Genomic DNA, 23,922 nt, shown 5'->3' with positions numbered 1-23,922 from the left:
CCTGGCAGACTTCCCCATGATAGAACACCTCCCCCCACCCAGCACACTGACTCTGCCCAGCCATTAAGCGTGTTCTATCCTCTAGCTTGCAGGGATTGGTCAAAAACGGTCATGTGATAAGCACCCTAGCCAATGAGCTTCAACCCTAGGATTTTAGAACTTCCCGGAAAAGCAGCTCTCCTTCCACTTGAAGCTGGCTTTGAGATGAACAGATCTGCCTGCTGCCGCTACCACGTGGGCGGTGTTGCACGGGGATCGCAGTAGCTCTATTCGTCATTGGCAAAGATTAGAAGTGACTAAGATGCCCTTCTACGAGATAATCAAGTGTGGCCTGGAGTACTAATCAGCGATGAAGCCACAGGAAGACATGGAGATCCTTGCAATGCTCCAGCTAAGTGAAGAAGCAGGTCTCTATGGCTGCGAAACGTGACATTCTGGAAAAGGCGAAGCTATAATGGCAGTAAAAAGATCATTGGCTGCCAGTGAGAAGGCAGGGAGGACCGAAAAAGAATCAGGGACAGGCTTTCCCGACAAGGCAGAGGGTCTCCAGTGTCTCCCTTCCCCATCTCCTGCGGCAACAAAACTGTGACTGGGCACCAGTGAAAGACCACAATTCCCAGCCTCCCTGGTGGCTGGGGACACCTCATGACTGTGTTCATGATGTGAGTGGATAAAACCGGTAGGGAGAGGCAGTGTCCTCTCCTCTTCTGACCTCCCCTCTTGCTGGCCAGAATGAGTTGCCAAGGGGCCGTGGGGATGAGGTAGACTAGGGACGATGGAGCTACAAGATGGGAGGACCTGGGCCCTGGTATCTTTGGTGAAAGAATTACCTTGGCTGAGGATTTCACTTTGAGAAAGTCACTTAGCTACCTCTCTGATGCTGAAGGAGCCATTGCTTGGGATTCTGTCACACACAACCAATCCCTATGGTCACGAATGCAGACACCCACAAGCATTGTTCTGAGTTTTCTTCATGATATAGATAAAGCACCTTTACTCACACACTCATTCACTGATTCATTCATTCATTCATTCATTCATTCAGTGAATAATAGACCAGGTTCTTGTGCTGTTCCGACTAAGAACAAGACAGACGAGATTCCCTGCCCTTGGGCATTCACATGTGAGTGCAGGGGAAACCGGCCATCGGTGCAAGAAGCCACACATGAGGGACCATAAGTGCAGGGATGCTACTGGCAACAGCTGCTGCTTACTGGGTTCCCAGGTCACCACAGCTGTCCCGGTCAGGGCTCCTTCTGTGTATTTCCCAGAGACCCAAGTGGTGGGTTCTCCTGCCCATCATCTGACCAGTGAGGAAGCGGAGACACACAGAGCCTGAAGACCCTTTCCTAGGCCACACAGCTGGCAATCGGTGATTCTGGGATTTGCATCCAAGTCTGTCAGACTGTAAAGCCTTGATCACTGGGTCTTCCTGCTCAGGCAGAAGGCAGGATGCCATGGGTATGGCTATGCTTAGTGACAGCAGTCAACCCCACCCTGAGCAAGCTCAGACCCCCTTACCTGGGCAGCGGAGTTGGGAAGTCCACCCAAGGGTATGGTCGTGTTTCTAGAAATCACGTTCAAGAGGCTCGCACGGCAGGGACGATGGGGCCAGAACCAGTGGCCCTTGCAGGCATGAGGTGGCCCAGGGGGTGCCCACCTGTTGGGAGACACAGAAAGAAGAGCTGTGACTGCCTGGGAGGGTGATCCCATCAACTCAGCCTATGGGTCCCCCATTCCTGTTAGCGACCTCTCTCCACATGCTGCAGGAAGAGGAAAGACACAGCAGCCTAGGGTCCACACAGGACAGGGACCCAGTGCCAGGTCCCTGGTAGAATCAGCCCGGAAACACAGAGATCTGCCTGACGGGGTGCATCCCACGTGCTGCCTCTAGCAAAGTGCCCTTTAGAAGGGGGTGGGGAGCTTGGTAAATGTCTCACGATTTGCTCTGATGGAAAACGTAACTTTCTATGTCTGAGTGGGAGGAAATACCACACGTCTGTCTATTGGAGGAAAGGTCTTTCCCCTATGACACTGCATTTGTGGGCTGCTCCAGCCAGAAGGACCGATCTCTTTGTTTTTCAGCTTTCACGATGAGCTACATGCCAGCCTTTTTAAAAAAATTTTGTATTTTGAGATAGGGTCTCGATAAGTCATCAAGTTGCCCAGACTTGACTTGAATTTATAATCCTCCTGCCTCAGCCTGTCACAGTTCTGGGATCATAAGCATGTACACTCATACCTGGCTCCAGTGGCTCTTTTTACCCAGGAGACTGATAGCTAGAGAGGGGTAATGACTCAGCACAAGCATGTAGCAAGTTGGGGACAGGGCACAACCTATATTCTGGGTCACTCTTGACCTGTCTGTCCGAGCATGTCTCGGTTACAAGGCAGGCACCAGCTGCGTTTGGTCATGGGTACATATTTTCTCTAACCAGTCCTGGTAGGGCCCGAGCAAGAATGCTCCCTGGCTGTGATTAAGCCTGGTCAAGTTATGTGTCTGTGTGTATGTGTGTGTTGGGGGGACAGGGGGACCCTGGGCACATGCAGGGCCCACCTCTTTCCAGAAGTGCAGTCCTGGGCAACTCAGGGCTCCTCTGGGGTGCCAGTCTCCTCTTCTGCAAAACAGGACTAAAGCGTCTCTCCCCACAGTCTGCTAGGAGATAGAGTGACTTTCAGGAGGTATGAAGCCCTAGGAGACTGTTTGGCATGTAGTGACCACTCCAAAAATGTTTGGAAGGTGACCTGCAGATCATGTGTGCATGCAGCAAGAAGGAGCCTTGGATTGGGGCTGCCCATGTCCCTGCAAAGGAGTCTCCAGACACAGAATCTCAACGCTGCAGCTACGTTTCCCACCGCCCGCCTCCTCCTGCTCACAGACCTTTTTGGGCCCATCCTGCCTGTAGGACCCCCCCCCCCACGCCATGCCAGCCAGTGAGATGCAAATGTCATTAGTGCTCTGCAAGCTGGTGAGCTAATGTCACTGTCAGCTAGGAGGCAGCCAGTGCCAGAGAAGTGCTTCCCTAGAAGGGATGCAAAAGAGACAAACAGCTTCAGGAAAGAGGTGACAAGGGAGATGAGACCGTTTTAGCAGCAGGATGCGCAGCTGTGCTGGCCTCTGCGGGCCTCTTCCCCAGCATCTCTCCAGCTCGCTATGGCCCCACTTCCCTTATCTGTGAAAAGGGCGTGCTGGGCCAGCTCTCAGCCTCTACCGACTCTTGGAGCCCACTCTGAAGCCTGTGCAACAGGCTCACAGAAGGGTCCTCCGCTCCGGCCTTCCTCACAGCAGAGCTGGGAGGCTTCGTGGAGGGGTGGAAGGGTGTGAGGTGGTGAGTGGGCTGCTTCTGGCCCAGGCTTTGGGAAGGAGCAGCAGAGACACCAGGTGCAGGGGAGGTGGCGGGTGTGGTCCGACAGTGCGATCCTCCCTGCTGGGACAGAGTGGATCTGAACCCACATTAGATCTAAGGACAGAAACCTTTGATCAGTGCGGGATGCTGCCCCAAACCCTGCCTCCCTATTCGCATTGAGGCCCGAACCCAGGATGTTGCATGAACTGCGTCCCAGCCTTTCCTGACGGACTGATTAAAGAAAGGGTCTTACAGTGGGATGTGCTGTCACATACCTGTGCACTCAGGAGACTGAGGCAGGAGTATCTCTGGCAGTTTGAAGCCAACCTGAGCTACAGCAAGACCCTGTCTTAAAATATGTTTTTTTTTTTTAAAGAAAAAGTTTAAGTTGGTAAGTTGCCCAGGCTGAGCTTGGGATCCCTGTTTCAGCCTTCCAGAGAACTGGGATTACAGGCATGTGCCATCTCACGAGACTGACAGTGTTTAAAACAGAAAATAAGTTAGATAACTCGAAAGTGTGTGTCATAAGCCCATGTATACGAGAGTGCAAGCCAGCCTTTAATGGTGAGTGCCCTGCGTCTGTGTGGGGCATCCATGTGTGTATGTGTGTGGCCCTAAGCCCACGTGTGTTGCCAGGCTTAGAAATGGCAGGTAAGGAGGACATGGCAGAAAGGAAGTTGGGGCTGTGTATGGCAGTCATAGGCCACGGGAGCCAGGAAGCCTGGTCAGCACCACAGTTGTGGCCTGGCTCTGCCACCTTGCCCTAGGTCACCCACTCGCTAGGCCCAGGCACATTGCTGGGGGCACCGTGGCCTGGTCTGGTCCAATTCTTGGCTTCTAACTTCTACAGTCCCTCAGGACCCCTGCCCAGCAGAGGAATTTATTCTGTAGCATGACTGAGGTCTGTGAGCAGGCACTTGGCTTCAGATCCTGCCTGGAACCAGCTACGGGGTCAGGGCAGAACTCAGCTCTGAGCACCTGTGTGATCCCGCAGCTACCAAGCTATGGTGTAGGATAAACCAGGGCGCTTGGCAGAGAACCCAACCAATGCCCGTCCACAGTTCTGCCTCAGCTTCTCCACACTGTGTGTGTGTGTGTGTGTGTGTGTGTGTGTGTGTGTGTGTGTGAGAGAGAGAGAGAGGATATGCCATATGCCAGGCACTGAACCCAGGTCCTTCACACTGAGCGACTTCTCCAGCTAGTTTTTGTTTTGAGACAAGTTCTTGCTTAGTTGTTAAGCTGTCCAGGCTGAAATGGAACTTGCCATCCTCCGGCCTCCCAGAGCACAGGATTGCGGGTGTGCCGTGCCTGCCACCCCTGCCTGCTGCTTCCCCTCTACAAGCTCCAGCAGAGCTGTGCAGAGCCTGGAGGCCTGCTTCTCTCTCTGACTCACGGCTCACACCACAGCTGATCTTCACCTCCTAGTGCTGGGAGGTCCTTTGGGCAGCAAGGAGCAGGAACCAGGTCCAGGTTAGTGTGGGTGGGAGCAAAGTGGACAGCAGCTTTATGTTTGGGTCACTCAGCTAGCAGACTGTGACAACTTTGGGCACGGAAGTATGTGGGGAGGGTGAAGGGAGGGGCAACTGCTGGTGGCAGATGACAGGCACAGTCTTTGCCCAAGTTTGCACTGGGCTGGTCCCAAATTCGATCGAGAAGATGAAGAGTCCTGTGCCCTGGAATCCCGGGGACCATGTGCATTCCTCACTAACTGGAGGCTGCTGTGTATCTGGGGCCGAAGAGGCTCCAGGGGTGAGTGGGGCAAAAGTCAGACTTCTGGGGGGGGGACCCAATGTCTCAGGGTGTGGGAGGGGCTCATTACATAGCTATGCGCTCAGAGAGAGGAGTCCTAGGAATGCTGCTCAGAGGAAGGGAAGACCTGGGTATGTGGGATGGGAGGAGGGCACCTCGGACAGAGAGACCAGGCGAGCAAAGGCACACAGGCACCAGGTGTGACGTGAGCATTCAAGACCCTGTGGCAGAGCAGGGAGTGGGACAGGAAGAGAAGGCATGGGCTGATGATGGCTAAAGTCCACGGATGCCAGGCTAAGGATGAAGAGCTTTATCCACAGGCGAAGGGGAGCCATCAAGGGTCACAGAGCAGAGCTGTGCTTCAGGTGGACTGGAAACCCCACAGAGCCCAGGCAAGTGGAAAGAGAGGAGGTGGCCAGGAGGAGGATGGAGGCGGGTAAGGAGATGCGGGGGTGTGAGGGGATGGGATGATGACTGAGTGGGGACATGCTCAGCTACCGACTGTGTGGCTCCTGAGAAGTCACTTCCTTGGCCTCAGTTTCCCTTCTGTGAAGTGGAAAAAAAATAACCAACACCTCAGAGAGAGGTGGGGTTCAACCAGATCCTGTCTGAGAAGCACCTGGAGTACAGAGAGTATCTGGTGCTGGCTTTTAAGACGGACTTTTGGTTTTACTAAGCAGCACTGCCTTTCTTGCTAAGTTCAAGGTCACGTAACTGCTAGGATTGGCCGGCTGGGCTCTGAGCCCCGGGAGAAGGAAGTTCCGAGCAAATAACCCTGGGATGTCTCCGGGAAGAGGCCTGATTTTAAAATATTGTGACAGGAGAAGACTGTTTATGACTTCTGCACCATGTGCTTATTAAACCCCAGCTATAAACGTGAACTAATAAGTAAAACGAGTTAAGCTAATGAAAAAAATAACCTTCAGCCTGGATCCATATTACCTAATGGCAGCCCATAAACATAAACATAAAATTTTAAAATACAAGGATGAATTGCCGGGCCCAGAAGCCCAGGGAACCTGCAATTTCTCCATCTGAAAAATAAACGCGATTGATTTCAGTGGGCTGCTCACTGCTCAGGAGCGAGTCTTCGGGAAGTCATAAAGGAAGGAATTATTTCCAACTGTTTATTCACCGAGGATTGTAGGTATTGAATTTAAACTGTCTCCGATTCCTAATTAGTGCAAACCAAATTAGAATCGAAGTACCGCAGAACTGCATATGCCCTTGGAGGGCTTGGAGCTCAGTTTTCTTTGTTTTACAGACCAGAAGCTGGAGGCACACACAACAGGGAGTGACTTGCATAAGTTCACACAGGGACCAGGGCTCCAGCCAGGGCTCCAGCGCCCAGGGCCTGCTCGGGTCCCTGCAGCTTCCTGGACCAGGCCTTTGAAGTCACCTGTCCTTGTGCAGGTAGTTTGTACAATAGGGACACCCATCGTAGAGAATAAGCAACCCAAGAAGGTGCAAAGCCGGGTGCAGGTGAAGAGGATGCAGGAGGACACAAGGCTGAGCGCCCCAGCAGTTCTGAGACAGGAAAGAGTCACGTGCGTGTGGAATGGTGCTGGCCTTGCAGCTTGGCCAAGCAGCCCAGCCAGGAAGGACACACCTGGGGTCAGGAAGGAGACACCCTGGGGGTCGATGGTCTGTTCTGGGGGCTGCAGGGCTCCCTGGGCCCCTGTATACTTTCAGCCCCCAAGGCCTCACTGTATAGAAAGCTGGTTCAACTCTGGTTCTCTCTCTCTCTCTCTCTCTCTCTTTCTCTCTCTCTCTCTCTCACAGAAACCAAGGGGCTCTGCATGGAGAGCATGTGTGTGCACATGTATGCATCTGTGTGTGGAGTTCCAGACTGCACAAGAAACTGAAGCAGGTGTTTAATTACTACCTGAGTGTAATTAATCAACACGATCAATACACAACTCATATTACATAATTACTCTGCAATTACTGCACCGAAACAAAATAACTTTATTGCCGACTAACTGCTGGGCCTTGCCAAAGGACAGGGTAACAGGGAGGGACTGTCCTCCCTCTTTCTTCTCTGCTCTCCTGCCTGGTGTCTCTTCAATCTTTTGGGGTCCTGTTCCCACCATAGAGCAGGGTGTAGTCTCCTTGGGGGCTACTTATGAGCTCCGGAAGTCCCCTGCCCCCCTCCCCCACCCGAGAGGGTAGAGGCGGCTGGGCAGCAGCAGTCTAACTGCCAGCTGGTGATCTCTGCCCAATAACTGTCTCAGCTTCCCCCTGTGTACCATGGGAATATCAGCAATGATCCATGGTGATTTGCCATGAAATGCAAAAAGCAATTTGCAGGGTGCCTGGCAGAGTCAGGCCTCAGTAAAGCCCATGGCACTATTTCTTCCCCAGAAACGGGCTTGTCAGAACTTCTTCCAATCAGTCTCCAAACTTAAGGATTTTTCTTTAACTCTCCTCTTCCTCAATTGCACCAGCACGGATCCTACTCCCTCATCCTCCCTTACCCACTGCTGTGTCCTCCACAGGGTCTTCCCCATTCCATCCTCTCCCAGGCAGGCACGCAGAGCTTCGCCCTCCTGCTCCACAGCCCCCCACAGCTCCCACTTGCCACGCGTCCAGGCCCCTCCCACGCTGGTGCGCAGGCCCTGGAGATCACTGACAGCCAAGCTCCACCTTTGTCTCCTTGGGCCTTGACACAGGCATCAGAGCTCTGGATAAAGCCGTGAGTGACAGGCAGAGGAGGCAGTGGATTTTGGATACGTCCATGCTCTCCAAGTGGGGCAGTCCAGAGCATCTTTATAAGCCACGGATCTCTGTAGGACCCTCCTGGGAGGACAGTCTGTGTCCCTGCACACTTCTGGCCACCTGTGCTCCCTCCCGCTCCCCTGAGCTAGCCACACGGAGCAGCAGGGGCAGGAAGAGCCTTCTGGGGGAGAGGGGGCAGCACATATCTGCCGGAGAAGCCAGGAGGGTGGGACAAGCTCCAGTGCGCATGCGCAAAAGGACCTGCGCCCTCCGCTCTGGTCCCGTCAACTCTGTTACCCCAACATAAAGCTGCGCAGGTCATTCCCGTCACCCCCCAACCAAGATAAGACCCTATATGCTGAAGTCAGGGCAGCAAGAGTCCCCACCTCTGTGGGGCTAGGGCAGATGTCTTACTTCTCTGAGCTTCACGTATAAAACAGGGATAAACAGGCTTGTTACAAACCGTGCTGTATCTCCACATGTAATGTACTTTGTTCAGCACTCAATTTTATTTATTTGAACTTTTGTTTTTTGAAACAGGGTCTGATACGTGGTTCAGGCTGGCTCTGAACTCACTCTGTAGTCTAGGCTGGCCTTCAACTCAGTGATCGTCTTGCCTCAGCTTCCCAAGTACTGAGATTATGCTACCACACCTGGCTTCATAGGTTCATTAATAAGGATAATAAAAACGGGGGCTGGGGATTTAGCTCAGCGGCATAAGCAGCTGCCTTGCAAGCAGGCAGTCGTGAGTTCGATTCCTGGTACCAATGAAAAAGACAAAAAAAAAAAAAGGATAATTGGCAGCTCTGGCCTGGAGTTATGGAAAGCATCCTATGTACACAGCATGGCCACCCAGAAGATGCCCTGACCACTGGGCCATCTGTCAACATGTGCAGTGTGGCCCTGCATGGGAACAGGAGCTGAGCGCTCCAGGTCAGCTGGGGAGGGCAGCCGGGACAGGACACTACTTCCTGGCTGGGCTCCTGGTCCCTCCCGCTGGCCCACAGCTCAACTTATGGACGGTGATGGCCCCTGGGAGACAGGCTTCCTTCCTCTCATGGTGTACGCCCCACCCTTCCAGGTATGTGTGCGCACATGCACGTCCCAGGCTGGGGCTGCGTTGGAACCCCCAGGTCACAAGGTCAAGGACGCCTGAGCAAGGGTCAGGAGATGCTGCTTCAGCCACAGCTCCCGGGCAGCTTTGCTGTGTGCTCAGGGCAAGTTCCATGTCCTCTCTAGGCTTGGAAATGAAAGAGGCTTTTTAGGACCAAAAGAAGGGGCTGAGTCAGGCCTGGTGGCGCACACCTGTAATCTCAGCACAGAGGAGGCTGAGTGAGGAGGATTGCAGGGAGTCTGAGGACAGCCTGGGTTACATAAGCAAGTTCAAGATCAGCCTGACCTACACAGTGAGGTCCTGTCTCAAAACAAACAAACAAACAAACTAACAAGGGCTGAAATGCTCACACAGGGGTGAGGGGAAGAGGAGAGGAACAGGAAGGGACAGAGTCTGGGGTACAGGATGACCTAGACCAGGCTGCTGCTCAGCCTCATGGGTAGAATGGGGACAATACCACTTCTCATCTGTGGGATTAATGGTGTAGCCTGGAGACTGCCCAGGACTGGGATGGGGGCACAATGACCTCAGAAATGGGATGCTATGACCAGCATCACAGCTGCAGCTCCTCACCATCATCAAGGAGCTCTCCTGGGGACACCCCAGCAACTGTGCATACCAGAGCCATCCTTGGGGCCTCAGGGTCTACCTGCACACCACCTGCAGGGTCCTTGTGGGAGATGACAGTCCTCGAAGACCCTAGGAGTCCTAGCCACAGGACCTTCCTTGGTGCCACACCGCCACACAGTACACAGCTGGCCTGGCTCTCAGGGTAGTGGCCCCTCGTACCTGGGGAAGGGGCTGGCATTGGGTGCTTGACTCATCCAAGATGGGTCATGGCTTACAGGCAGGACATATCCACAGGTCACAGGCCAAGTAACAATGCAAGTGTGTCCCTCCCTGAGGCAATCCTGGACCTTGGCAGGTACTAAGGAGACAGAGTTTTCCATTCCCACAGGAAGGAGCTGTGGACAATGGTTTTCCTTGTGGCCTTGAGGATAGGGTGTCCTTGGGGAGCCTGGGTTACTAGGGGTCACAGCCCTGTCCTCATAGGCTCTGGAAACAGGGTTACTAAGGGTCATGGACAATGTCCTTGTGGGGCCCAGGGACAAGTACTAGGGACACTGGCCTCTCCCCCATGGGCTGTGGGGTAGGGGTTTATTAGGCCCATCAAGTACATCTCCAACATTTAGGAGGACGCAGGGGCAGAGCCCCCGAGCTGCAGATGCGGGGAAGGCAGCCCAAGTGAGACAGCCCAGCCCTCCCGGCTCTGCAAGGCACAGACCTTCGGGGCCAGGTCCCGGCCTGAGGTGCCCCTTCGGGCTCTGACCTCAGTGTCCTCCTTTGTGACTAGGATAATAATGAGCCTGCACCTCACAGGGCCACTGGTTGTGCAGGTGCAAGCTCCGTGTAAAGCGATCAGCTCAGGCCTGCCTGGAAGTCAGGGCTCCGGCAGCACAGCAAGCATGGATTCTTCTTTGTGTCCCCATTCACGGAGGCCGTGACCTTGCCCCAGGGAAGCCTGGGCGGTCTGTGAGCCACACCATCCCCAGGCTCTGCTCTGCTTCCCCCAGGACGCCCGTGTTTTGGATGAGAAACACCCAGGGCACGGGTGTCCTTCTCTGGAGCCCTCTTTCATCAGTGTCTTCAGTTGTGCTGTGCTGGCTGCCTTGATGTCCAGAATCGATTCAATTCAAATTCCGCTTCATGGTCATTGTGACTTCGGGGAAGAACCGGGCATCACACGATGCCGCATGCGGTGAATAAGACTGATGAGGACACCGTCGTGTTTCTACAAACTGCCTTGCTGTTGGATGGCGCTCGGCAGCTGCATTTACCATAATTTCAATCGCACCTCATAAAGCAAGCCCACATCCCGCCTCCTGCACACGGATTATTCCACGCGCAGTCACTGGGTGCATGCACAGCCACTTTCCGTTCTGGGCGACTCCGAGCAGACTGCCACCATGTCTGTCACTGCTTGACCCGTGGCATGTGCACGACAAGCACTTGTGCCTCTTTCAGTCCTCCCAAGCACCCCTGCAGAGCCCCTGCTGTCCCTGGGGCCACCGTAAGAGTCTCCCAAAAGGCACTGAGGTCACAGCAGGTTCAGTGACAGTGCCAGGTTCCCTGTATCCACATACCATTCAATTCCCACTGCAACCCTTGCAGACAGATCTAATGGGGGAAACTGAGGCTCAGAATGAAAAGAGATGTGCATATGGTCATGCACCGGGAACCAGGAGCTGGTGGCTCTGTGCCACCTGGTGGCTCAAGAATGTGGGTGTGTGATCCAGTCTCTCCAGGCTGCACTCTCCTGTCTGCAAGGCGGGCAGAGCTCCCAGTGCGGGATGCAGGCCGAGCCATGAGCCGGCAGAACTGCCGTGCCGTGCCAGGAAGCTTGAGCTGGGCTGAGGTTGAGACAGAAACGCGGCCTGGGTTTGCTTTGCCCACCAGGCTTTCATCCCACCCCTCCTGGGGGCTGCCAAGGTGGGAAAGGAGGGCGCCTTCCGGAGCCAGCCTGCCCTGCGTGGGAACCCTGGTCTAGCCCAGCTCAGAGCAGATGCCCTTGGGCATACATGCGTGCACACACACAACCTCTCTCTCCTTTGAACTTCAGTTTTCTCCTTTGTGAAAACAGAGCAATTCCTCACCTCAGGGCTGTTAGGTGTATGAAGGGGGATCATTTACAAAAAGGGCTTTAGTCTTTCCAAAGTCCTACACACGTGTCTTCTGATGTCTTGGGCCATTTAGTTACAACAGTATTAACCCTCCCTGCAGAGGGAGAGGGATTGGTGAGGAGTGCTCAAGGCTGTTCCCCCGCCCAGGACCACCCAGCTGGGGACCTCCACAAGCACCAGGCACAGGGAGAAACGCCCTCTCCATGAGATCTCTAGCTGTCTCTAGCTCACCCTAGAGACAGACAAACAGGCTTCAGACAACCTTCGCAAAGTTCACGCTCCATCACGGTGGGGCCTTGGAGGACAGGCAGACAGGCTAGAGAGTGGTATCTGGACACACAGACACTGTCTGGAAGGAGATGGGAAATGACAAGGGACCCCCAGAGGCCTGTGGAAGGGAAGGGGGGATGCAGAGACCCAAAGAAAGGCAGAAGAGGCTGAGGGGGGAGCTCCTTAGAGAGAAGCTGGCAGACATGGATTCATTTATTTGGGCTAATCCCAGGGAGTGTCTGAGAAATGTTTTCCTTTTTTGCAGGAGGCAAGTGAGGAGCCTTCCTGGAGAGAGGACAGGATGGGGGGCTGGGAGAGGAGGGAGGGCAGAATGGGGGCTTAGAGAGCCAGCATCTGGGCCACTAATCCACTGGCACCACAGTGTTGCTGTCCAGGAGCCGGGAGCCGAAATGTGTGTGTCCACCAAAGCGCGCCATGGCACTCTGGAAAGTACAGGCCAGGCAGGGGCTGGGACTGGAGCCAGGCAGAACCCTTCACTCCTGGAAATCCTCAGCTTCTGCCGTCAAGGCTTTCAAAGCCTGAGACCAAGCCCCTCACACACCTAGCGTTGGCTGACTGAAGACCTCAGCCACATTTATACAAATGCCTTCCCCATGACTCTGAGATGGGCATTTGCTTACACTGCTGGGTATTCCAGCCTACCCAAGGTGGCAATAAAATTAAACCACCTCACCAGGTGATACAGCTTCCTATAGCTGCTGTAGTCAACTGCCACATTTTTCTTGTGATTGTGAAGCCATAAATCTTTTCAAGTGAGTCTCCCTGGGTTTGAAGCAATGTGTGGACCCAGAGGTGTCCCTGCCCAGCCTCAGAAAGGAAATCCACTCCTCTTTTTAAACCCTAGAGGATGCCTTGTCCCTTGGCTTGTGGCCCCATCCTGCTCCAACGCCAACAAGGTTGGCTTCTTCTTCCTCAGGCTACTGAACGGCACTCTGGGGGTGTTCTCTCTCTTGGCCTTGGCAGTGGGGGTCCCCACTCATTGTAGCTGAGCTGCAGAAAGGGGACCTAAATGGGGTGAGACAGGCTACTGAGTCCATCAGATGCTGTGGCCACACGGGGTACAGTCCGGAGCAGAGCACAGAGGTCTAGCTGCCATCACTTTCTCTCACACTGCCCCTTTCCTGTGCCCCCCTGCCATGCTCTACAGCATATAGAGTTTCCCAGTTCTCCTGGGTGCCTCAAAAAGTGACAAGGGACACTGGAGAGCTTTCTGACACTCCTAGTGCTTTGGGGACAGCATGTTTTGCAAAGTGGCTAAGTTTAGACCGAACTCAGCCTGAAATGCAAGCCGAGCCCACCCCACTACTCCAGCAGGGCCCCGCCACACTGCCTTCTGCCAGAGGGGTGCACTTGTCTGGACAGGGCATGCCCACCCCTACCCGCAATGGGGCCAGGCTGCTTCCACCCGCCCCCCAGGCTCCCTGCAGAATCAGCCCACATCTTCTGGGGCCGGGACCTGGGTGAGCACACAGGTTTTGCACAACTATTTGGGGTCCAGGATGCAGGAGGGACCAAGGGAAAAGAGGAAGGTGTGACTGGAGGAGGGAGGAGCAGAACTCAGGGGCTGGGGCTGGGTCCCAGGGCAGGGATGTGGGCAGAACCCGGGAGTCAGGAACCTGTTCTTGCTGGGGTGACGGTGGACTGCAGGCTGACGTGTGAGTCACAGTCACAGGGAACCATTCCTTGCTTGTCACCCGTGGCAGTTTTATTCCATATTCCCAGGGCACAGGGTCCACCATCCTATCTCACATGTGAAGGGACTGAGGCTCAGAGGTGGGGCCTGGCACTGAGAGCCACAGGGCTCTCCTGGCAGAGCAGGGCGGGTGCCCTGGTGTCAACACTGTTCCCCTCTTTACCCAGCATGCCAAAGCCCATGCCCCAACATGGGTTCATCATCAGAAGCCACTCGGGAACATGGCAATGGTGTCAGGGGCCTGTCAGCCTTGGTCTGTCTGCAGGCTCCCACGGCGGGTAACACCAGGGATCTAGAGTTCGAGGCCAGGATGTGGAGGATGGGACAGAGAGTGGCAGCCAGCTTGGGGATCGTCAGGCCCTGGAAAGGTTAAGAGCAAGCAGGGACCTGGCGTAGAGGTACCACAATGACCACAGGTTCTGACCTATTCTGGGTTGGGCCCCTGAGCACTAAAAAGTTTGGGAATGGCACCCTAGGAAGCACCCAGGGGTCCCCATTCCTTCACTTGTAAAAGGGGGACAGATGTGCCCCCCACACACATACCAGATAGAGCTGTGGCAAGCAGGATACCAGAGCCAAGGGGCCCGTGAGGAAGAAAAGGCAGCATTTTAGCTGCCAGGCTGTGGTGAGGTGGGACCAGACTGTAAGAGACAGGTCACTATGGACGGGACCTTGAGGTTCTGTCTCCCTTCCTGGTTCTGTCCTCCATTCCCTGAACAGATCTCGGCCATACTACCCTGCATGAGAACCAGCCGGCTATGGACTGAAACCTCTACACACTGTGAGCCAAAATAAACCTCCCCTCCTTTAAGTTGTGGGTGTCAGGTACTGTGTCTCAGTGACCTAAGACAAGTGCCAGCGTGGGTGATTCCTGCGGGTGATAGATGCATGGATCACCCAAAAGTTAATGGACAGAGGGGTGCAAAGTTTTGGCATGACAGCCCACCACATGCCACTAACTTTGGGGTACAGGAAGTATTTTCTGCCCCCTATCCCCACCAACCGTCCTCAGCCTGTAAAGCACACAGACTTGTTCTCCACCAACCCACGGGGAGCTAAAAATACCACGACCAGAAAACTCGAGGAGGAGAGCATCTGACTCCGCATCAGGGCTCAGCCACACAGCACCGGGGTCTCTGTAGCTTCGGATTCTCCCCGTAGGAGCTATGCTCCTGCCTATCTGGAGACAGCACTGTGTTGTCTGCTGCCAGCCTGAGCAAAGTTCAGAATTCACATACCGAATGTGTATTCCCTTTGCATTACTGCAAAATCAAAACACCTCTTTCTCTGTCCTTAAATGAGCAATGCAGCCCAGGATGTACTCAAACTCAAAATCCTCCTGACTCAGCCTCTCCAGTACAGGAATTACAGATGTGTCACTGCACCTGCTGCAATGTGTAAGATCCTTTAAGTGGCTCCTTAAAGGTTGCCCTTGTTGTGTTGTAAGGAGGGAAGCAGAGGCTCTGAGAGGAGAAGGTTCTAGTGAAGCCACAGCCGACCCTAAACACAACACTGTCTCTGGTCTCTGGGGCTGACATTGCCTTTCACGTTCCCAGACCCAGCAAAGCCTTGGGTCTCAGATGGAGCTATGTTGGCAGCAGGAATGGATCAAGGGATCAATGACAGCAGCTCCTGTGAAGCATCAGCTGGTCCCAGCTCAGGCCCTGATAAACAGGCCAGCAGGCAGGAAGCCCAGCCCTGGGGGCACCAAGGCCTCCGCTCCCTGGGCAGTGAGGACCTCTTCCCAGTCCCTGGCACAGACTGGGGCCCTGGCCCTTATTTCTCATTATTTCCTGGCTTTCCCTTCCTCCCATTGTCCCACCGGCTTCCCGCAGCCCCAGGCCAAGGGCTGGCTTTGTCTGGAGGTCACCAGGCGGCTGCAGCATAGAGACAGAAGGTGGAGAAGGTCCTGTGCGCCCCTCCAGGGAAACATTCCTGTCTGGGTTTTCCCAGCGCCCCTCCCCCCCTGCCGAGCTTCCTCCCAGATCTGAGGCCCCGTCCCTCCCCTGTGGCTGCTCTCAGAGACCCCAAAGAGGTCAACTGATTAGCTTAGGTAGGGGGGAGGTGGGCAACAAATTACCACGTCAAGTAAATAAGTAGGGTCAATAAATCAGGGAATTAAACAGATACAGGAGGAGGAAAGGAGTGCGGCCAGTCCCTCTGTCCCTAGCAGGGGCTGGGGCACCGGAAATCCAGAGATTCCTGAGGACTCAGTGGCCTGAACTCCACGCCCTACTTCTTTGAGGAGGCAGGTTTTATGGAGGGAAGACCCAGAAAGCAGGCCAGAGGGAGGGGCAGTCGGGGCAGCTTGTGATTTAACTGATTCGCAGCAGCTGCCTACAGAGCAGAATCCTAATGCAAGAAAGACGCCCCTGAGTCTTCCGGGACCAACTCAGAGTAGCTGACCTCTGTCTCCTCTCCTCCCCTCCTCCAGCCACTGACTCCAATGAGCTTCGCTAATTGGCTTAGAGGATGATGGAAAATGCTGGAGATGAGTTCTCATGACAATATCAATTCTGTTCATTTTGCCTTTAAACCTGAGTCAAGACCCTAACCGTCTGGTGTGTAATGAGGGGGACCACAGGGACACCAGAAGCAGCCGCTCACATGCACTGAGGGTGGCCGTGTGTCCGGGGTGTGCTGGGCTGGCCCACGCTGCTGGCTCAGGGAGACCTGAAGCTGAACCTGCTCCGCAGTAGGGATCAGCACCTCCAACTCAGTTCTACCGCCTCCTGATGTCTCTAGTTGGCTTTACTCTCCAGAGCTTGGTCGAGAGAGACCAAATATGACCAAGGAAACTCAGGCCCAGGACAATGGTTTACAACGCTTCTATGCTACAGAGCAGAGTCTGGCCTTACAGGCACCTGCCATCTTCCCCAACTAGACAGCTTCTCCCCGTAGGGCTGCTGGGAAGGACAGAGGAAAGGGGGTTGTGATTTCAGAAGGTTGGCCCATCCCCTAAGCTCCGCTTCCAGAGAGAGGAGCTTGGCTGGGAAGGAGCCTGGACCTCCACGTCCCAGCCCAGCCTGGAGCTCCATCTCCCACACTCCTTTGCACCTAGGTAGTCATGTGACTTTTCCTGGCCAATGGGAGTGCAAAGCGAGCCCTTCCACCATGTCCAGGAAGGTCCTAGGCCCTTGTACCTTCTTCTTCCACCGTAGGAAGTTCCACGGTGACCCTGGAAGCCACATGTTGGAGATGAAAGGACCTAGGAACCCTAAACACTGGATGGAAAGTCACTCACCGACCACTCACTGAACTGCTGTCAATGAGGAAAACTGTGCAGTACTCAGGATCGACCTCACGGCCAGAGTTGCCTTCACCAATGCAGTCAGTTACCACCATTCATGGCATCCACAGTGTTCTTGGGAAAAGCCCTGGCCATCCCAAGAGGTCAGGTAGGAGTTTGCTAAATCAAGAACTGTTTATTGATGGCCTGCTACCCCTGGCCCTGTCTCACCAACATGTCCAAGTTCTCTGGCTTCTCCATCATCCACCCCGCACCTCACACCCCACACCCCACACCCCCGGGATCCTCTCTTCACTGCCCATCACAGCCAGACTTCTCAAAAGAGTGGCTCACACTTCCTTCTCGACTCCCACAAATGTGGTCTCCATCCCCAGCCATTCTCAGGGACAGGCCAGCAAAGACCCCCAAAGTCTTTGCTATTTGCAGTGTCTGGACTCCCCAGGTCCTCAGTTCCTATGTGGTATCCCTTATCCATGTGGGGCACCCCCCACACCCCCAAGGCTGCATCAAACCACAGATGGCACTGAATCCTATAGCTAGTATGTTTTTCCCTATGGAACACATCTAGGATACAGTTTAATTTACAACTTAGCAACAAGAGACCAAGAAAAGCAATCAAATAGAACACATAACAATATACTATAATAAAAGTTATGTGAATGTGGTCTCTCTCTCTCTCTCTCTGAGTATATATATATCTTATTTTATTGCATTTGCCCTTCTTGTGAGGGTCAAAAGAAGCATTTATGGTTTGTGCTTGCCATATCCAAATCTTGAGCATGAATACTCAAGTCCGCTGGTCCCTCCCACTGACAGTTCCTTTCTAGCAATTTCAGCAGAAACCTACTACATGTTAGACAATGTTCTTGTCAGAGATGAAGAAGAGGAAGAGATGAGGAAGAAACCATCTGTGCCTGTGAAAGGTTTCAGTCCAGGTAGGTAGAGTGGAGTATATCCCCATTCTTCAGACAAGGAAACTGAGGCTGAGAGAAGCTAAGTGTCTCAAACAGCAGGGTTGATCATACTGTCTTACTGACCCAACATGGAATCATCTGAAAAAGATCCACAACAATGACACCTTTGAGAGAGATCAAACTTTAACATGCATCTAACTTGATTCCCAAACAGGGACGGAGAGGGAATAGAGCAATTCCAGTCTCCACCTCTCTCCACCCAAAAAAGAAACAGACAAAAAAAAAAAATTATTATCTATCGTTTTCTAATTAAAAGTCAAGCACTCTCAATAATCCCCAGTGAGCCCCAAGAAAAATGTCTTTGTGCTAATTTTAGCTCCATGCAAAACAGTCCTAATATCATAGGAGCCAAAATTTTTTGACCTTCGTTAAGAGACGCAGGCTGTCTCTGTGCTTCCGCCTCGCCGTGTGCACAGCAGAAGGCGAAGCCAGGAACCTCTCTTCAGACTTCAGTGTCTGTGATTTGCCCACTGGGAGCTGCTATCTCCTGTCTTCCCGTACTCTATAAAACATTTGATTGCATGCTCATCTGTGCGTCACTCGCACGATTCAGGACAAAGCCAGGAAGTCCCTGCTGTCATTGAATATACAAAGCTACTAAAGCCAGAAGGTTTAAGTAATTTACTCAGTGGTAAACAGCAAGTAGGTGGCCACACCAGGATGGTCTAGCTTGAGCGCCACACTGGCATCTCTCATGGTCCCATGTATTTGTAAAAATGTTCTCTCTGGAGCAGAAGTGGAAATCATGAGACCCTCCAATCCCACCCCAGAAGCCACCCTTGGTGCCCTTCACTTTCACAGTGCAAGGCACACCCTGGCATGGAAGCCCAACTGGAGGAGGTACCAGGTTTGCCTAGGGAGGTTCTGAGGGTCCCTGCCATTGGCTGTGAGAAGCTGCCCAGAACCCCTCGAGGATTCAGTGCCCAGTCACCTGGTTGGCCAAGGTCAGGTTAATGTGGGTGAGCAGACTACTCGAGCCAAAGGAGAGAAGGTGCTGAGGCCTCCTAACTCCTCAGGGTCTCGGTGCTAGGAGTCAGGGGTGTTCAAGTTTGCCCCTTGGATTTCCTGCTATACTATGACAGCCACCTCCTTTGATGGGCAGACACAGGGAGCCACCTGCACGGAACTACCTCTAAGCTGACTGGTCCCTTTTCCCTTGCAGACACCTTTGCTGGATCCTATGAACCTTTTCCAAATCAGCGTTTGCCAGAAGTAAGCCATTGGCTCTGGCTCTGCACCGTTCTACAGAATAGAGATTTTTGCTGTCACAATATTTACTATAATAAGATTTGACAAATAGAGCACCACCATGAGTGACAATCTGCATAAAAGAAAAAAAAAAGAGGGTTTTAAAAAAGAAAACCACACACACACACACACACACACACACACACACACACCCTCCCTACTCAAGAAATTGGAAAAAGCAGCGTGCATAACAGAAGGGGGAAAAGTCAATTAAATCATGATAATTACTTCCGCTGCCGTGCCCAAGAGCAGCGCGCGCGTCTATTAATTAGGAGTTCCACGTTGACTGTGGCCGTGTGACTTCCACGGGGCTGCCAGCATGCTGTAATGACATTCTCCCAGGGTGCAAACGTGCGAAAATATTTTCACCCTGGCAATTAGCAGTTTTAAAAAAACCCCACCACACGCGCGCGCACGCACGCACGCACGCACGCACGCAGAGGAGCAGGTTTCTCTCCAGTCCCCAAAAGTCAGGGTGACAAGCCTAGTCCCTACATTCCTAGCTCCTCCCAGCGCTGCCGGAAGCTAGGGGGAGGAGCGAACAAATTCCTACAATGAGGCACCAGACAGGAGACTGGGGAGCAGGGTTCCTGGGTGCAGCCCCAGCCTCGGGCAAGAGGACTTCCAATACCCTAGAGTCTGTCTGAGGGCTGCCTTGAAGGAAGGAGCCTCAGGCCAAGGGGACACGGCCCTCAAATCCAGATCCATGCCTTCACACCCATGCAGGGATATAGGTATCCCACCAACCATCTAATCTCTAACAACTAGAGCTGAAAAGATGCCCGCCCCACACCTTCCTCAGACAGGCCGTGGGCACAGTCTGTAGGGATGCAGGGATCACCCAGGCCACTTGGTAAAATAGGGAAATTGAGGTTCAGGGTACTCAGGCCATGGATGGCCTTGGACCTTGGCCTCTTGAACTTCAATCTGGTCTCTTCAAAAGATATTATAGGTGACCCAGGTGTGGGGCCCCAAACCCTAATCCCAGTACTCTGGAGGCTGAGTCCCGAGGATTGCAGCGAGTTCAAGTCAGTCTGGGTTACATAGGGCAACTCTCAACAAAACAAAATAGTATAGGCAAATCCAAGATGTGCTGTATCATGTAGCATCATTTCAGTGTAGTAACTACTGCTCTCTAGTGTCTGGCACAAAAAAGAAAATCAATAAATAACAGCTCACTTCCTCCTCCGCTGCCCGTGAGGATGTGTGTCAGACCTTGGCTGCCGAATTTCCCAGCTCTGGGGGACAGGGAGGGCCTCTCTGGGGCAGCAGGTTGTCTCTGGTTCTTCCTGGGATAAGGTAGGGATTGGTGGCCGCTCTCTCGTCTCCGAAGACAGAAACAGAGAGCCAGGTCTCCAACTAATACAGGACTCTGGGCCACCACCACGCCTGCCTTACTCAGCTGGAAACAGGACCCAGGTGAGGCCCTGCCGATGCCCTCTGGCCAGCTGGTTGGCAAAGTCAGGAAATCCTCTGGCTGCAGCCCCAGGGTCTCCCTGGCTTCAGGGCCAGGGTCAGAGCCAGAGGAAGTGAGGGTCAGAGCCCCAGGAGGGCTGCGTCCTGGAGGAGGAATAGAAATAGCGTGCCTGGTCTGGGGGAGGCTGCAGCAGGGAAATGGGGCCTTCCTGCCATGCCCGACAGCTTCAACCCTGCCAAGCTAAACAGCAGAGCTGTGCACAGCCACGCACAGGGCTGCAGTTGGAAACTGCCTCAAGGGCAAGAATGCCCAGCCCTCTTTACCCAGCAAACGCTTATGACTATGGGAAAGCTAGGAGACATCCCCAGAAAGAAGCAGAGACTACACCAAGGCCCTTCTCCTTGGAAGGGAAACCTCAGCTCTGGGGTTTCCCAACTGTCAAAAGAGGTGACCATGGGGACTTCCAAGGACCACTTCAGGGCAAGTGCATGGGGCACAGAAGCTGAAGGTTTAGACCCCAAGTCAGGAGAGATGTCAGCTCCAGCTGCACTGCCATCTGCAAAGTGATCAGAGGGGACACTACTGCACACAGCATCCAATGAGTATCTAGGAGCCTGAGCCCAGGTCAGCAGTGCGATCCTTCCAGACATCGCTGGTGGCCCAAGTTATATACTTTCCCAAGTTTTCTCTCTGCATAAAAGGACTGTCACCTGTACCGATGCTGCGACTTCATCACGGGGCCAAGAATGGCTGGCATGCTGTGCCTTGATAGGTGACTTGTGGCCACTGGGGTGTCAGAGCAGAGGCAGAAATGTGCCCGATGCTGGGGTGGCCAACTCCTGCCCTGTGAGCAACTGCTATGAGAACAGGAGGATCCAGCAGCCATGGCCTGTCAGCCTGCACCCCAGAATAAATACTTGTAGAACAGATCCCAGGGCGGGGCAGCTGCTGGTCTAAAGAGGAAGGATGCATGGATCAGATCCACACCCACCTAGCAGTCTGTGGTCCAGAACAGGCTGGCCAGGTTGCAGCCCTTGAAAACAAACTGCTCCTTGAAGCCACTAGGCTTTGGGGCCTTTTGTTATGCAGCCTGCCTGCCTGCCAGGCTTGAAGCCTCATTAGGCAGAACCTTGCAGTCCTGTTCAGTGTGTATTGCTAGCGGAAAGATCTGATGTACTGGCTCAGTAAGTTACTAAAGAATGAATGAATGAGTGAGTGATTCTACTGCCAACTTTCTGGAACCAAATCTTTTAAGCTGGTAAGCCCCAATTCCAACACAGGCCGGGGGCATTGGCATGCAACAGATACAAACTGCTGAAGAGAATGAGTGGTCTCATCTCAGGTCCTCAGTTTCCAAGATTGTGACAGCAGCACCAGAACCCGTAGTGTCTTCAAAGCATGTGGTTGAGATGCTTCCAGCTGGGCTTCCTACCTCTGCTCCGCAAATGCAGTTATCAGACACTTGATGGAGCAAAGTCCAGACAAGACAGCGTCTGCCTGGAGCCGCGCTCCTGGGCCCCATCCTTCTACCTCGGCGTGGGGAAGAGGGGGCTGCTCTGTCTTCTGAGATGTGCTGGGAGCTGATAGTTTTGTGTTTTATTTTTTTTAAACATCTATCATCAGAAGTTGGCACCAGATGCAGATGTCGATCCTGGTTTTTTTTTGTTGTTGTTTTTTGAACAATGTCACTGGTAAAGGAAACCAAGTCTGGGAACTTCTGCCCTGTGTGCTAAGAAATGCCCCGGACAATGCAGCCTTTCCCACCGAACAATGAAGAATGAAATCTCCGGAGGAGTCCTTTTAGGCTTTTGTCTGTTTTCCATTTTGAGTTTTCTTTGAAAAAGTGGTTTTGCTGCTTTATGAAGTTTGATGGTCTCTGAAGGGCCTGTCCCCAAGGGTCCGGTTCCCAGGGTCTCCGCAGCCTTCAGTTTTATTTTCGTGTCTCGGTCCCTGCATGGCTAAGACTGTTTTCCACGTTTGGGTGTGGTTGGATCCGAAGTCTGCCAAGAACAAGGGGTGGGGGTAGGGGTAGAGTCCTGCCCAGTTAGCTTGGCCCTCTGTGGTGGTCTAACAATGGCCTACGCCTCCTTTCCCATTCCCTCCCTCTCTCTGTTGGTTTTGTTTTGTTTTGTTTTGTACCAGGAATCGAACTCAGGGTCTCCCGCTTGCCAGGCAAGCGCTGTGTCACTAGCCATATCCCTGGCTCCGTCTCTGCCAAATTTTGAGCATCTTGCAAAAAGACAGCATCTGAGAAGACATATTTTTGCTGTGTGCAGCTGAGACCTACATGCTAGTGGCTGTAAGATCCCCATATTCAGACTCTCCAGAGACTAAGTGTCCCGTGGATGGTGCCACAGCAGGAAGAGGTGCAAAGCCAGGTCTAAGAAGTTTTCCTCCAGCAGCGCCTGCTGAGCGGAAATCTTAAGAGCCCTTTGGCAGCTGGCCCTGGGCACTAGAAGACGTAGCCTGTGTCCAAGTTACTCAGCTGGTGCTCATAACTACTGCTTGTGAGACTCGGGCACACTGGATACATCGTCTCCATCCCACCAATGCAAGTCCCCATGATGGTCCCCACCCGCCCTCATGGACATCAGGGCTCAGAGAGGTGGTGTGACTTGCATGAGGCTGCTGAGGCCAAGACTGAGCAATCAGGACTGCAGAAATCAAGGCCACTGTCCCCAGAGAGAGGCAGCGAGCTGCACACAGGGACGTCCAGCAGGCAGCTTCAAGATGACCATGTGTGGAGCCAGGGGAACAGAGCCCGGGGTGGGGAGCTACAAGCTGACTTGCACATAGTGTATTGATTTCTGTCCCAGTGCAAAATAAAGCATCTGTGTTCTGCATGCACACGCGTGTGTGTGGGCTGACACATCCTGACGTTCCCAGGAACCCTAAGGGCTTTGCTTGTGCCCAAGTAGCAGCAGCTCGGGTCCAGGGAAACTGATTCATGATCCCACCTGGGACAGTGAGGATGTTATTTTTGGAGGGGAAGGTTAGAGGGAGGGCAGTGCTGTCATCTGCTGAGGCCCTGGGACTTCTGCCCGCCATCAAAGACAGGTCCTAACTTCAGACTCTAACTTCATAGTTGCCTTAGGCTTTATGGCCTAAGGCATCACTAGAAACCACCTTAAATGTACTCATGTGTGCCGTGAACACACACAGGGATGCACACATGGAAACACACACCTTCAGGACACCAAGAAACCAAGCAGGACCTGCCAAGGAAATGTGTTTTTGTTTTTATTTGGCGGTCATGGGATTGACCCACCAACCTCTGCAGTCAGCTAAATCCTCAGTCCTATTATTTTTTGTTTTGAGACAGGGTCCTGCTAGGTCACCGAGTTGTCCAGGCTAGATTCAAATTTGCAACCTTCCTGCCTCAGCCTCCCAGAGTGCTGAGATTACAGGTGTGTGCCCCCTCGAGTCAAATCACACATGCA

At 53.4% G+C, this 23,922-nt stretch overlaps 1 protein-coding gene across 5 annotated transcripts in view; it reads right to left on the bottom strand.

The window, feature by feature from the left end:
- Positions 1 to 23,922, bottom strand: part of Tspan18 (tetraspanin 18) — a 125,860-nt gene that overhangs the window by 35,378 nt on the left and 66,560 nt on the right. For 4 of the 5 annotated variants that reach the window (XM_063227807.1, XM_063227809.1, XM_003465129.5 and 1 more), the window contains one exon: positions 1,522 to 1,660. Coding sequence is in view for 1 of the 5 variants with exons in the window: in XM_063227806.1 (XP_063083876.1) it covers positions 1,568 to 1,660 (93 nt within the window). In the remaining 4 variants the exon portion in view is untranslated. Of the gene's footprint in view, positions 1 to 1,521; positions 1,661 to 1,750; positions 1,873 to 23,922 lie in introns of those variants that run through there. The other variant, XM_063227808.1, reaches the window with a different exon arrangement.

This window comes from Cavia porcellus, unplaced genomic scaffold, assembly GCF_034190915.1.
Source record: "Cavia porcellus strain 051 isolate PalLab524CR breed Dunkin Hartley unplaced genomic scaffold, mCavPor4.1 scaffold_17, whole genome shotgun sequence".
NCBI lineage: Eukaryota > Metazoa > Chordata > Mammalia > Rodentia > Caviidae > Cavia > Cavia porcellus.
This window is presented reverse-complemented; position numbering and strand designations above follow the sequence as displayed.